Below are 16,090 nucleotides of genomic sequence, written 5' to 3' on the forward strand. Positions count from 1 at the left end.
CTCATATATTTAACTCAGGTGCTGTCCATTTCTTCTGATCATCCTTGAGATGGTTCTACACCTTCATTTGAGTCCAGCTGTGTTTGATTATACTGATTGGACTTGATTAGGGAAGCCACACACCTGTCTATATAAGACCTTACAGCTCACAGTGCATGTCAGAGCAAATGAGAATCATGAGGTCAAAGGAACTGCCTGAAGAGCTTTTGTGTAAGAAAAATATCCATATTTAACAAGTTATAAAGTAAAATATCTAGCTTCTGCCAGACTGCCTTCCGTATTCAACTTACAAATTCTTTGTAAGGCGGATATAGAAGGCGGTCTGGTGGAAGCTATATATGTGTGAGTGTGAGAGATAACTTCCGGCATTAGAGCATCAATGAATTCAGACGCTCAACGCAGTTGGACATAGTGGTGTATTAGAAGTACAAAATAATATAAATACTGTTTGGTTTCGCGCACAAACCGATCATTTCGTGTCTTAGGACATCAATATGTCGCCACAAGCTGCAGGGTTTAATTTGGATTTGTCTGTGCATGTTTATTTGAGTCTTATAGATTGTGTTCCCATTCACTCGCATTATAAGACTGACAGACGGCAACGGTTGAAGTTAAAAATCATCATTTGTGTTCTACTGAAGAAACAAAGTCAACTACATCTTGGATGCACTGGGGGTAAGCAGATAAACATCAAATTTTCATTTTTGGGTGAACCATACCTTTAAAAGCAAGCTAAAATGTAGGCCATAATATAATACATAAATATATCTTTCTTTTTCCACTCACAGCCTTACATATATATATATATATATATATATATATATATATATATATATATATATATATATTTATTATGTATGAAGAGCTCTTTTCCAAAACGCGATAAATGACAAATTTTAAAACAATGAGTTCGTCATGCCATTTTGCTGTGTACTGAACCTATTCTCTGCTCCATCAATGTTTCATGCCAAATCGCTATATTTCCTTGTTTAAAATGTACTGCAAGATGCAGTTTCTTTTCAAACCGCCATAAGCGCCAAATCTGTTTTTAGCCTAAATGCGATATGTCCTCTCAACCAATCAGAATTCAGCGAGCATTCGATGCAATCTAACATGGCGGTTCTTTGAAGCGAGGGAGTTTGTTTTTGCTCAGTCCTCAAAATGAGTGCTTTAAACTCTATTAATACTTTTGATGGCCTGGATGAGCCAGTGAGACCTACACCTGGGGGCCGGAGTCGGACTTGGTTCCCGAGATAGGTTCGTTTGAATATAAGGGTGTCTCGCCTCGCCTCGTATGTGTGTGTGAGCGCAAGTGTGTGACATCTTATCAGGCGATCAACCTGTTCAGTAAACTGTTTAAAACATATAGTCACCCTAGATGTTTCTAGATGTTTTATATAAAAAGGCTAAAAAAAAGGATTTGTAGCATTTTGAAAAAAACAAACAAACAAAAAAACTTTGAATTTATAATCAACAAAATTGTTGTTTCATTTAACAATTATTGTTTAACATGTTCGGACTGAGCCAATAGACCATTTTAACCGGATAAATTGAATATTAACAAAATGTATAGGTCTAGGTAAAAAAATGTCATTAAAATGGATTTATAGCGTTTTGGAAAAGAGCTCTTCATATATATATATATATATATATATATATATATATGTGTGTGTGTGTGTGTGTGTGTGTGTGTAAATGTTGTTTCTTATACTTTAAAAAAAAAAAAAAAAAAAAATTATACATTTCAGGTTGGTTCAGCAAATGCGCTTGTGCAGCCTGGATCTTTTATTGGCAGCTGAAGTGATGCAATGACTTTACCAATTGCTGATTAGCTCTTTTATGTAGAAGATGAGACTGTTCATGCCATAATGTGTGCTGCATGTGCTCGATTCAGAGAAATATGAGTGAATCAACTTGGTGTATATGTACCGTCTTTGGTCATATCTAGGGGCTGGAATATCATAGAGGCTTGAGGAGGAGCTTTTCTGACTCAGCCAGTAAGCAACCACCCAGAACATCCGAGAAACAACCAAGAATTCCCTATCCAGCAACTCATATGAACTAAAAACCACCCACCCTTGAAAATCTAACAGTTGGTTGCCTCAGCAAACACACAGACATGCATCAGGATCTTCTCACTCACACCATTGACGAAACAAAGATGCAGAGGTGTAAGAGACTTGAGATTTGTGTATTGGACACAATGAGTGTGTGTTTGCATGTGTGTTTGTGTGTATGCTCTGGCTAGTCTCAATCCCGGCCCCAGGGGGAGAGCTGTTAGAGTGATAAGATAAGACTGTACTCAGAGCAGTCAGTGTGGACTGCGTGCGAGGCTCCTGATCCAGTTCAGATAGGGTTGAACAGCACGACCTGGACCAGCAACACCCCGAACGCACACACACTCACTCTGCTCTATAGTCTCTCTGACAAGATGAAGACGCGTTATTTATGTGTGTTTAGTCTCAAGTGCAATAACACGCCATTTTAAATTCCTGAAATTGCTGACACTGTGTTGTCTTGCTTAAATGCCTTGTAAATTATTTTTGCTAGAACAAGTGGGAGTATGTGTTAAGTTAAAAAAGTGAATTTTTGATAATTACATAGATAGACAGATAGATAGATGTCAGTAAGAATATCTAAATAAGATAATTTTACTTTTAAGCTCAAATTCTGAAAAGTATTTTTTTTTTAGTGGCAGATTTTCCCCTTGTTTTAAAGGGATATGACTTTATTCTCTGGATCACAAATGTTCAATGTTCATGATCAATGTTGAAAACAGATTTCTTTTATAAAATGAATACTGATAGCAAAAGCAACTGTCACAAACACTACAATGTGGTCGACAGCCTGGTGTAAAAAAAACAAAAAAACAAACAACGCTTCACACTCAGGAAACATGCTTTCAGGCCATGCTTCGGTTTGGGTTAGCATACCTGAGTCAGTTTTGAGAACAGTTCCTGTCACGTGTTCTGCTGAAAAAGGGTCAAGGGTTAAGGGGAAACCTAATCTTGCAGCCTATCAATAACTTCAGTGGGTTCCTGCCTTGCTTGTTCAGCTGTTCTGCTTCACCATGAGTACATGTCAATAAACATGCTAATCTCTCATTTAAAGACAGAGGAATACAAATAAAACACCAGGATTTGAAAACAGTTACGATGGCTGAGCTTTTTTTTTTTTTCAGACAATTGCTTTGCTTCACAGCGTCTCTTGTAATGCGGCGCTCACATGTTGAAAGGTCAGAAGGTCACTCGCAAGTATACACACTAGCCTCTTTGTTTTTGTTGCGGGCCTTTCCTTCTCTGCTGCCTTGTGTTCTGGGGATGCAACATGAAAAATGACAAAAAATGACAGCAAGCACCATAAAACGTATCTTTAAAAACCAAGAATCATTCTACTTTTAATAAATGTCAATTTCAGTCTGCAAAGCAATATGACTTCAGAAGAATTGCCCATGGTTTCACAGACAAGGCTTAAGCCTAGTCCCAGACTAAAATGCATTTTAACTGAAAGTTAAATCTTAAAATATGTCAGTGCCATTGTTTTGTCTCAAGATGCACACCAGTAATGTTTATATATACAGTATATATTTTATGTATATATTTTCAAAAAATAATGTTCTTTAGATCTTTCAATTCGCCAAAGAATCCTGAAAAAAAAAGTATCATGGTTTCCACAAAAAAATTAAGCAGCCCAACTGTTTTCAACATTAACAATAATCAGAAATGTTTCTTGATCAACAAATCAGAATCAGAATGATTTCTGAAGGATCATGTGACACTGAATTGTATAAAATATTATATAAATATTTATATGTATGTATAAAATGTTTTAAAATATTGGTGAGCATAAAAGGCATCTTTCAAAAATAATGAAAAATCCTTTTTAATGCTTGTGTGCATATATATATATATATATATATATATATAACTTTTTAGTGTATTTTGGAGTCTTCACCCTCACTGTATGAAAAAGCTGCATAAATTGGGTTGCCTAAATGACTAAAGTTTAATTTTTGAGTTTTGGGTGAGCTGTACCTTTAAATGTAAGATAAACATTTCTATCAAACATATTAAAATTCAGACAGAACAAAATTTAACAGATGGACTAAACAGACTAAATAATAGCTTTAGTCTTAATCAAGTTAAGACTGTCTTCAGTTCTCTGGATCATGCACCCCTCCTTCTCACAACATCAGGAAATGAACCAGTCAAAGGTGCAGAAAAAGTAAACAAGGCTGTGTTGAAGTTTTTGAAGCTTTGAAGTGGAGCTTGAGGTGGCATGCTGGGTTTCGGATGCTGTGTTTGTGCAGGGCTGAGCAGCGGGGAAAAAAAATGGATGTGTAATGCTTGTTTGAAGTTAGGAGACCTAATCCGGTGTTTATCAAAAGCACACTGGCTCCATCTTAAGCGACAGGAGCATAACAAACTGCTGAGAAGAAAAAAACCATGCAAAGTCAAGAGAAACCAGTGCATATCTATACAAGCAATCTAATGGGTGGATCGCACAACGGCGTTGCTTTGCAAATTGATTTTTTGCACTGTAACAATTTATTTCATATTACACTGTAAACCCTTGCACTCAAAATAATTAATTGGTTTGAGTTAGGCGAACTCAAATTAAACAAATAAGTTCAATCAAATTAACTTTTATGAGTATTTAGAACTTTCTTTTTCTTTTGTGTTCATGAAACTGACACAAGTAGTTTTGAGTTTTATGAACTTGTTTCTTTTAATTTAGACAAACCTAATTTACCTGAAACTGGGCTAGGATTTCTATTTCCCAGCATGATTTGCCATGACACTCAAAAGGGAGAATAAAACTAAAATTAAGTGTTAATACTCAAAATACTCAGAAATTTCAAGTTAGGAGTCATTAAAATGTACAAGTACTGCCAGTTCTGCTTACTAAATCTTTGAATGTCTTAACTCATTTTTTTTTGAGTTTTGCCAACTTATTTGGGTTTTACAGTGTATGGTAATGAGAATTTAGGAAGAAAATATGCTTCATTTGCAAAAAAAACCCCATACATTTCTTTATGAAAAACAATCCTTTTTTTTCCTTTTGATTCATGAGGTGAAAATTGACACGCACACTGTTTTTTTGTGACATTCACCTTGCATGCTGACACAAGAGGAGATGAGGAAGTGAAAACAAAACAGGATTTTAGTTTGATATTTGGGAACAAACACACTGCTTTTTTGAGGATGTTTTTATCTTCCATATTTAGATCTTTGCTTTGACTTGTTACATAATGACATCATTAAAGATGCATTTAAAAGTTTGGACTTCCAGTTGTCTTATACAGTTTTGAATACAGAATGCAATCATAGATAATTACTAATTGGTGAAACATCATCTACGGGCTCAGAGGCTCTGGACCACATTCTGTCTTAGCAGTTATTAAAGAAAACATCAAGACTTTTAACCACTTTCAGCCAATTGTAAAATTTACAAATCTGTAATTGAAAAATCCATAGTCATGCACCACTATGCAGAATTTTGTGAGGGACACGTGCATTAGAATCAAATTGGGATCGAGTCATGTTCCCTGGTTAACCGCTGTTGAAGCCAAAACACTAAAACTATACGATGATTTGCATGAGTAAGTGGAAGCAGTTGGATTTAAGTGGGTAAAAGCGAAGTTAATACTTCTCATCAGACTTTTTTTTCGCTTGTGGTCTTTTTCAATTCCCCTTTTTCTTTGATTTGTTGACTGTAGTTGGAGACACAATGAGTGAGGGTGATCTGATCTATCAGTAAATCTCCCTTTTTGAATGACACATCTTTACAGATAAAACAACACCTTATTGCAAACTTTTACAGGCACGTTTAGAAGGGAGGATGTTGGCTAGGATTGGGTGTGTTGACAGTTCCTGCCAAATTTAGCGTTGCGCTGTCATCTCACAAATTACACAGTTATAAAGAAATTTCTCAACCTTATTTATACAAAACCTCAGCTCAGTTTCGCCCGCAGCAATTACATTTTCATAACAACAAGGAAAAACAGAATTTTGGAAAAAGTTTACAGTGTTGCGGAGCTAGTTCTAGACGAATAAAGCACAGCTGTTACACTCTTCAGTTACTGACACTTTGAGTGGTTGAAATGTTGTTCTCATGTTCCATTTAGTCTGAGAGACTGTTCTTTGTCAATATCAGCCACTTGAGATGGCTGACAACACAGAGAATTTCATCTTTTATATCAGTGTGGCATTACACACATTTACAATGGCATATACGTAGAGAGTAAAGACTTTAAATAGTAACTGCTGAATATTTAAAGATTAAAAAAGAGAACTTTGCAAATATTGTAGGCTTGTACTTTTTGAATGGACATTACAGAGGGAGAAGGAATGATAATGATGTAGTGTAAATAAATACTTCTACCTATGATTTTAGAACTTTATTTTTCAAGTGAAATTTATAACAGAAAAAACAGTGCATTATGACAATATCAATGTCAGTGCAAAGTTAATATACAACATTATATAAAGTGCCAACAATCGTTTTCAGCTTGTTAATATTATGACACTTCAGGCAGTCAATGTGTTTTTATGTGGCATTGCATAAAATATTATCATTCTATTTTGTTTGTGGGTTTAATTAAATAGCGGTTATATCTTAGTATGTTATTTCCACATTCACTTACCATTCTGGAAATGTAAGTACATTCACATATAGTTACAGGTTCTGGTCTACTTTAATCAAGTTCCAGTTGATCTATATTTGTATTACTCTTACTCCACAGTTAAGTATTCCAAATGTTTGGATAGATTTCCACTGAGAACAGGTGTGCCCCCAAGTACTGGGCTGAAGGATGACTTTAAGAGGGAGGTAAATCCCTCTAAAAGGGCATAGTTTACTTATTGCCCAGAGAGATATTAACAAACCCAATTAGGGCATAATCCACATGTTTTATGCCATATTTCATCCACCACAGAGAGCTTTTTGTGCATTTTCTTTACATCCACTTTACTTTGAGATTTGGAACAAGATAGGATGTTGAGCAAGTATCCATTTGTCCAACATATATATATATATATAAATATATATATATATATATATATATGTCCTCATACGTTGGATTCATAATGGAACATCTTGTTCTTTATGGACCTCAGGCTGAAATGAAGGGAGGAGGACGTCTCTGACTGCAAGGCCTCCGAGAACTTGACATCCAAGGAACGGTTCATCTGAGACTTCCTCTTAATGGAGTTTTGTATTGTCTCCGAGGTGAAATAGTAGACGATGGGGTCGAAACAACAGTTGGACACAGCGATGCACAGAGCGATGGGATAGATGGTCCGAACCACCGATTCCACTGCGCAGCCCTCCAAGGTTTTCGTCCGCACCAGTGCGTAGAAAACAAGGTTGACATTGTAGGGGATGAAACAAAAGCAGAAGATGGAGAGGTGGACGATGATCATCCTCAAGATCTTTTTCTTGTTCAGCTTCCCTCCTCGACTGACAGTCTGCGGCCTCCTCAAAGTTTGGAGCACCATAGCAGAGCAAACCACGTTCAGTATCAGGGGAATAAGGAACCCCACTGTCTCAATGAAGATCACCACCTTAGAGAGATGGCTCTTCCACTGATTTGAGGAGAAGTTCTCAAAGCAGGATATTGTATTATTTTTTTGCTTGTTTGTACTATCCAGCATGAAGCCTGTTGGAAGACTTCCAGAAAGCACCAGAATCCAAACGGCGGCACACACGATTTTAGCATTGCGTTTGGTCCGGAGCCCTCTCGAACGGAAGGGGTGAACGATGGCGAGAAAGCGGTCCACGCTGATGCATGTTAGGAAGAGGATGCTCCCGTACATGTTGGTGTAAAAGAGTGAAGCAGAGAGCTTGCAGAGCAGACTGCCAAATGGCCAGTTCTGCTGGATGAAGTAAAAGACCCTCAAGGGGAGTGTGAGCACAAATAACAAGTCCGATACCACAAGGTTCATCATATACGTTGTGGTCTCATTGCGCAGTTTCAGCGAACAAGTAAAAATGTACATGGCTGCTACATTGGTGATGAGTCCCACCATGAAGACAATGCTAAACACAATACTGTAGAGTGGATATTTGAAGTTGTCATTCTTCGGGCAGCTGGTGGTGTTCAGCGGCAGAGAATTATTGTCCAAGTTGCTGAAGCTGCTAACCCACTTCTGAGTCGAACTCTCCATCTGAACAGTCGTGTTGTACATCTCAATGAGAAACAAAGGCACACTATGGGGTGGCAGTTAGGCGAGACTACACAATAAGAGGATTTCCCTCAATCCACGATTCAACAGGGAAAAACAAAGCATGTGCAGCAGACAGATTGTTTCCAACCGCAAGATGGTCTTGCCTTCAAGGGCACATAGATCTCTTTAATGTGTTTTTTCTGCTGGCAGTTCAAAACTGAAGCGATCAAACACTTCTCTGTGGCATTTTTCAACAAAGCCTCATGTTGAAGGCATTTCACCCCAGAGACTGGAGCCAGACCCCAACTACCTCTTCCCCTCCCCCTTCCTCCTGCCCTTTTCCCCAGCCACCCCACAAGATTGTTGCCCCAAGCTTAGAAGTTACTCACTTCAAAGTTTCAATTCACACAGTTCTTTCCTCTGCTTTGACTTGAGCAATACCATCCACAAGCAAACCAAAGCCAAAGGGAGTAGTCCTGTTAGAATCCACTCCTAGTATATCCAATTGAGAAAAAGCAAACTTCTTTTTCCAACATACTAATTAAAGCATTCCAAAATAGTTGTTGTTCCCTGACTTTTCTTGAAGTATCCTTTCAATTAGCTCTCTTTGTTCTCAGTCCCAAATATGGTCCAGTGATTGTAGAGCACCTGTAGACCGCATGCAGCACTCCCTGAGTGTGTGACAGTGCGAATGAGCGAGTCAGACTGGCTTCAACCGAGGGTCTGTTGGCCCACCCCCTTCCTCACTGCTCTGTCTTGGTGTCTCCGTCAGCAGTAGCCCCAGGGGCATTCTGTGCTGTGTGCATTGAAGAGGCGGGAGAGAGGCAGCTGTGCTGTGGAGGACTTTACAAGCCGTTGTTATCATGACTAACGTATCTGACTAACCATGGCTCCTCCTGCCTCCTGGATAGATCCCTCCTCCTCTAACAGAGAAGCCAAACAGCAAGACATTATTATTATACAGTGTGCAAGGTGCAAACTGTCTCTTTTGACAACTTTTAATTTATTATTGAATGATTTAATGTTAAACCTTACCCAAAGGGAAAAAATAAAATCAAGAGTAGTTCTCATATGGTGTGTCTTGAAACCTGGAGCTATAAAATGTGGATAGAATAGCTCAGTTAGTGGGGCTTTGAAATAATTTATTGAGAGTTCAAATGTTTGAGTTCATATTGAAATCTCTAACTGGTATCTTGACAAAGACTTTTGAGTTGTAAGCTTACTAGGGAGATTACTAGGGAGTCACAGTTTGCTTTAGCATGGACCAGTTAGCCCCTGCTGGTAGATGCCATAATTACACCATCTGACTGCAAAGAGCATTGTAATATATTATAATATAACATAAAAACAATATAATAATAATTATTTTATCTGAGTAGTAAGAGACTTTTGCTACTTGTCGGAGAGAAATCATTTAAATATTAAAGAGCTCTAGCTTTATTTCATTTTATTGCATGAACATAGAAACTGCATCTCTGTGCTTTTCCAAACTATAACAAAGATTAAAAAAAAAAAAAAAAAGCGGAAGTACAACCAGCTACCTCAGCAAAAATTCCTTCAGTTTTGAGACATTATGTTTGGGTTAGGCAAGGCACTTTGGATTACACCACACCCTATGACACATTGCATGTAACTTTCAAAAACAACATGCAATGTATTATGCAATACTTTGAGGAATCAGTCTTTGATTAAATAATAGAGGAATCGTAGTTCTGCTAGTATTTTCTCATTCATTCATTCATTTTCATTTAGGAATTTTAGACAAAAGTCCTCAATGACCATGAATAACCAGTGCAGAAAATCATATTAAACTTAAAGACAGCAGCACATTATAAAACAAAATACTGATATATAGACATTTATTATGCATATTAAATGCAATATATTTCTAGTCATTCATACCATTCATATAAAAAAGATGGTAAAGAATGTTAGAAATTATTTTATTGTTATAAATCAATTTCTCCATAGAAAGGGAGTTTAACCTCCAAACCAATACGTGTTTAGACTGGCAGGTGATAAAACAGGCCAAAAATTCTCAAACAAAACTCAAATATTTGATGTTGTAAACCTTACAAACATTGTGATATTTCAAATGCTTCACTTTTCTTTGGACAGAAAAAAAAAATGAATAAGTAAACACTCCCTAAATGGCATAAACTGACACTTTTGGAAAGTTGTAGCCTGGTCAGCGAATGCTTTGTTAGTGCGGCCATTTGAGGCTGAGATTTGACAGTTTGTAACATGCTGACATGTATATTCATGTCTAATGTATTATGTGTGACAACATTACCAAAGCAAACATCACCAATGCTAGAGTGTTCAAGATTTTGTTAAGAAGCGAAAATACTCAAACCAGAACTGACATGAAAATATAATTCAGAAAGCCTGTGCCGACCCTGTAAAACATGTAAGATGTTTTATGGCCATTGTTCTGTCTTCCCCATGGGGCTCTCTTAAAACAAACACCACCAAGGTCAGGGAGACATTTTCGGTGAAAAACAGACATGTCATTGTCTGCTGCACGCAATACCTCCAACAAAACCATAGCACTGAACACATAAAAACAAGACTCTCATTTGTGCACTGCAACTAGATGAAACGTATGTCTCAGGAACGCAAAGCATCTCATTTCAATAGCAGGAAACTGTGCAAAGGCCAAGGTATGCTCGACTGGGGACCAGTGTTAGCTGTCCCTCGTGCCATTTAAAAAAACTACAGACATCTACAGTACCTTGTCCTTGAATAATTTATAATATATATTATATATATATATATATATATATATATATATATATGTGTGTGTGTGTGTGTGTGTTAATGCATTTCAATCATTTTGTTTGCAAATTATATTTGCTAAAAATAAATTGTTCAGCATAGTGTTGAAATCTACAAAGCCCAGGACATGACATGCAAGAAAAAAATAGTAGGCTAAATTGTGTACGCGATTTACTAATTCGTTCCGTTGATTTACTAAAACGTGAGCACGATTTAATATCTCGTTCCCTCAATTTACTAAAACGTCTGCACGATTTCACTATTTTGTTCCCTCGATTTATAAATAATGCACACGATTTATAAATCGAGGGAACAAAATAGTAAATCATGTGTAAGTTTTTGAAGAATCGTGCGCACAATTTAGTAAATCGAGGGAACGAATTAGTAAATCGTGCGCACAATTTAATTTTTTGACATGTCATGTGCAATTTTCCGTAAAAATCTTATTAAATACTTTTTTTTTCTTTCCACACTGACAACTGTTGTGAAAAGTATACACTTTAGCATGAATTAAGAGTACTTAAAGGGTGCCATCGAACGTTTTTTTACAAGATGTAATATAAGTCTAAGGTGTCCCCTGAATGTGTCTGTGAAGTTGCAGCTCAAAATACCCCATAGATTTTTTTTAATTCATTTTTTTAACTGCCTATTTTGGGGCATCATTAGAAATGCGCCAGATTCAGGCTGCGGCCCCTTTAATTGCTCTCTGCCCCCTCCCGAGCTTTCAACTCTATCATTGCATAAACACAGTTCACACAGCTAATATAACCCTCAAAATGGATCTTTACAAAGTGTTTGTCATGCATGCTGCATGCATACATCAGATTATGTGAGTACTGTATTTATTTGGATGTTTACATTTGATTCTGAATGAGTTTGATAGTGCTCCGTGGCTAATGGCTAATGCTACACTGTTGGAGAGATTTATAAAGAATGAAGTTGTGTTTATGAATTATACAGACTGCAAGTGTTTAATAATGAAAATAGCGACAGCTCTTGTCTCCGTGAATACAGTAAGAAACAATGGTAACTTTAACCACATTTAACAGTACATTAGCAACATGGTAACGAAACATTTAGAAAGACCAGTTTACAAATATCACTAAAAATATCATGATATCGTGGATCATGTCAGTTATTATTGCTCTATCTGCCATTTTTCGCTGTTGTTCTTGCTTGCTTACCTAGTCTGATGATTCAGCTGTGCAGATCCAGACATTAATACTGGCTGCCCTTGTCTAATGGCTTGAACATGAGCTGGCATATGCAAATACTGGGGGCGTACTTAATGATCCTGACTGTTACGTAACAGTCGGTGTTATGTTGAGATTCGCCTGTTCTTCGGAGGTCTTTTAAACAAATGAGATTTATATAAGAAGGAGGAAACAATGGTGTTTGAGACTCACTGTATGTCATTTCCATGTACTGAACTCTTGTTATTTAAGATAAATTCCATTTTTAATTCTAGGGCACCTTTAAAGGGTTAGTTTGTGTTTCGAAGATGAACGAAGGTCTTACGGGTTTGGAACGAAATGAGGGTGAGTAATTAATGACATAATTTTCATTTTTGGGTGAGGTGAACTAACCCTTTAAAGAAATACTATACTGTAATAGAATACACTTATGTGCGAACTGAACGTAATGTTTTTAGACACTTAATTGCATGTATATAAATACACCGATTAGGCAACATTATGACCACTGACAGGTGAAGTGAATAACACTGATCTCTTCATCACGGCACCAAACAGCTGATGGAGCCCACTGACTTCCATAGCACTTTTTTTCATTCTATGGGGTCCATCAACTGTTTGGTTACCCCTATTTTTCAAAATATCTTTGTGTTCAGCAGAAGAAAGGAATTAGTACAGATTTGGAACAACTTGAGAGTGAGAAAATGACGTCAGGAATCTAATTTTTGAGTGAACTATAACTTAAAGACTTTTTTAAGAAACAGTCATGAAAGTGTACTCTCTTTAAATGGCCTTTTACTTCAATAATATAAAATATGCAAGTACAGCGTTTTAAAAATATACTACGAGTGCACATTCAATACAATTATGTGCACTTCTTTTTCTCAAGTGTTTGGGATTGTGTTGATGCTTACATAATTACTGTATAACTAATGTAGAAACACTGGATATTGACTATACACTGAGTAAAAAGATCAGATTTCATTACTTACGAATTGACAGTATGGACAGATAATCAGGATTTGAAAACCAAATCAGATTTGTGTGGCATGTGAAAACCCTTTATACCATCAATTAAACCTACATTAGAACATGACATTTCACAAATTGTATACATAAGGCACTTATCTGTATCTGTTCATTAGGACAAAGTGATTTGTGGGAAAATCAAGTATGTTTGCTCTTCCTGCTTCCCTTTGGTCATAATATTTTATTAGAAGACAGCTAATAGCTGGGTTAGTTTAATAGCTGCCATGGTCGAAACGCATTAAATATTTAGCCTTACAGGCAGTTGGTCTGCATATAATGGACAATACAGTACATATGGGCATATTACTGATGGCTACTTTGCCATTATGTGGTACATTTTGTGTACAATCTATAGCTGATGGTTTGCTTTTTGCAAATAGAAACACATTAATGTGTACCAGATGTTTCATACTGTTTCCAAGTCTAACTTAAGAGGACTATAATTGCATAATTGCTAAAGTTGCACTTATAGTTTTTGCAGGAATAGTCAATCCAAAAATGAAAATCATTTACTAGCCCAGTCAATAGTAGACTGCACATCTTCCCTTGTGAAAATAGTGCATTTTTCCATTATAGGCAAAATAGCAGCCAGAACATTGTGCTAAAGATATGGGAGCGTTTAGCGGAAGTTCTACCCGGAAGACTCTAATGCACGTCATTGCTCATTTTCTAACCAATCATTACACGTCACCTGAGTATATAAGTTCTGTTCCCACCCACTATCGTGTTCGCAGATACCATCGCCGGCGCTCACCCCCATTCTCCCCACCACCACCAGGTCGGTCCCCGTCCATACAACAGGGGTAGGCTCCGCCCCTGCCTTCATCTTCAGGCAGGATCTGCAATCGTCTGCTACCCTCCGGATTGTACTATGGACGGGGCCTACGCCAAAGAACTTTATCATTTATCTTTGATATTTACATTCATACTGTTGAATAAATTGTATTCAAATGTTTCTTTGCTTCCCGAGTCTTTCTGGTAGAACTCCTTTTGTGTTCCATGCACTGAAGAAAGAAAGTCATACAAGTTTGTGAAATCTTTCCCACCTGGTTGCCTTTCCCCCCCAAAAAAAGTTCTGTGAAAGCTCTTGTATTTGCTGGTGTTTATGGCACACGGCCTCAATTTTCGTATGTCAAGGGAGAAATAGGTGTTTATTTGATGTTGCAATTCACAAATTCAGAAGAGATGCTGGTTCTTGACAAAGAACGTGTGGCAACATGTTTGAACAAACTGAAAAGACACTGCGTCATGAGTCAGTGTTGCACCATTGGCAATTCTTGCAAAATTGTGGGCACCGGTAGGAAGGAAAAAAAGTGTATGCAGTGATGCAAAGTGCACAACCAAGTAACATCTAAGAAAAAGAGATGTAAGAGGAAGTGATGTATATACACTGATGTTGGTAGGTCTCTCACCACCAGTGAAAATGCTTTTGTTTTGCATTTTGCAATACAATTTTTCTATAAAATGTAATATACTGTACATTGATATATTTGTTTTATATTTCTTTTTTCAAAATTTCATTTTTCTGGGTTTAGTTAAATTACATCAAAATAAATTATTACATTAACCCTCGTGTTATGTTGCGGGTCAATTTGACCCGTTTTGATTTTTGAGTTTTTTGACTGAAATGCTGGTTAGCTTATGACTTTTTCTCATTTAGGGTCATGAACATGCATGAAAAGTTTCAACACGCTGATTTGTTTTGACACATACACACAAAATTACTGTTACGTTACATGTTTTAATGATCTAGGGCAGGGATGCCCAACCCTGTTCCTGGAGATCTACGTACCTGCAAAGTTTAGCTCTAACCCTGATAAAACACACCTGAATCAGCTAATTAAGATCTTCAGGAGCACTTGATAATTACAGACAGGTGTGTTGAGCAGGGCTGGAGCTGAACGGGGTTGGGGACCCCTGTGGCATGTTGCATGAAGCTAGTTGAACAACTCTGAGTTTCAGAGTAGGTTTAGAGTTGACAAATCCAGATAAATTCAAACTGGTTAAGATCAGTATCAGATGTTGCACAACGCTCTGTACACTCTAAAAAATGCTGGGTTAAAAACAACCCAAGTTGAGTTGAAAATGGACAAACCCAGCGATTGGGTTGTTTTAACCCAGCAGTAGGGTTAAATGTTTGCCCAACCTGCTGGGTAGTTTTATTTAACTCAACTATTGTTTAAAAATTACTGTATTGCTTAATTAAAATTAACCCAAAGTATGTTGGAAATGAACATTTATTAATGTTCAATGAATAATTATTAAACAATAAACATTTATTAAATTGCTTATTAATAAATTTATATTAATAAACTATTAAACTATTAAATTTATATTAATAAAATATTAAAGCTTATTAATAAACATTCACCTTTTGTCTATTATTGTTGCCTTTAATTGCATCTGGTTTTTAATTTCCCAACTATTTTGGGTTCATTTTAAGCTAGCCATATAGCAATTTTTAAACAATAGTTGGTTTAAATAAAACTACCCAGCAGGTTGGGCAAACATTTAACCCAACTGCTGGGTTAAAACAACCCAATCGCTGGGTTTGTCCATTTTCAACCCAACTTGGGTTGTTTTTAACCCAGCATTTTTTTAGAGTGTATAAACTTTCTCTGTCAACTCAGGTTTAATCCAGAGTTTGCGATTAACTCTGAAGCTCTGAAAGTGTGACATGTGCGGCAAACAACCTATCACACGTAACAGGCAGAGCGTCCGAATGGTCTCTCACCCAGAATAAAACCTGCTCTGGAGCAGGTTAGCTGTGTTAGCTTTTTTCAAGCAAACTGAAACACTATCTAACCTATGTTGTTTTTCTTGAAATTTGGTGACTTTTTCTCATTTGGGCTCATGAACATGAATGCTAAGTTTCAACATGCTAATGTGTTGTGAAATGTGCATACAGAAATTGTATATGTT

The 16,090-nt window shown here is 36.8% G+C and overlaps 1 protein-coding gene across 1 annotated transcript; it reads right to left on the reverse strand.

Moving 5' to 3' along the window:
• Window positions 1-6,387: 6,387 nt before the first annotated feature.
• lpar6a (lysophosphatidic acid receptor 6a) lies at window positions 6,388-9,070 on the reverse strand. The gene has a single exon (XM_048161409.1). It carries the CDS (start codon window positions 8,187-8,189, stop codon window positions 7,071-7,073), a length of 1,119 nt encoding a protein of 372 aa, XP_048017366.1. The 5' UTR covers window positions 8,190-9,070; the 3' UTR covers window positions 6,388-7,070.
• Window positions 9,071-16,090: the final 7,020 nt, after the last annotated feature.

This window comes from Megalobrama amblycephala, linkage group LG16, assembly GCF_018812025.1.
Source record: "Megalobrama amblycephala isolate DHTTF-2021 linkage group LG16, ASM1881202v1, whole genome shotgun sequence".
NCBI lineage: Eukaryota > Metazoa > Chordata > Actinopteri > Cypriniformes > Xenocyprididae > Megalobrama > Megalobrama amblycephala.

Coding starts and splice junctions, on each gene's coding strand:
- lpar6a (XM_048161409.1), bottom strand. CDS start 8,189: ATGTACAACACGACTGTTCAGATGGAGAGTTCGACTCAGAAGTGGGTT.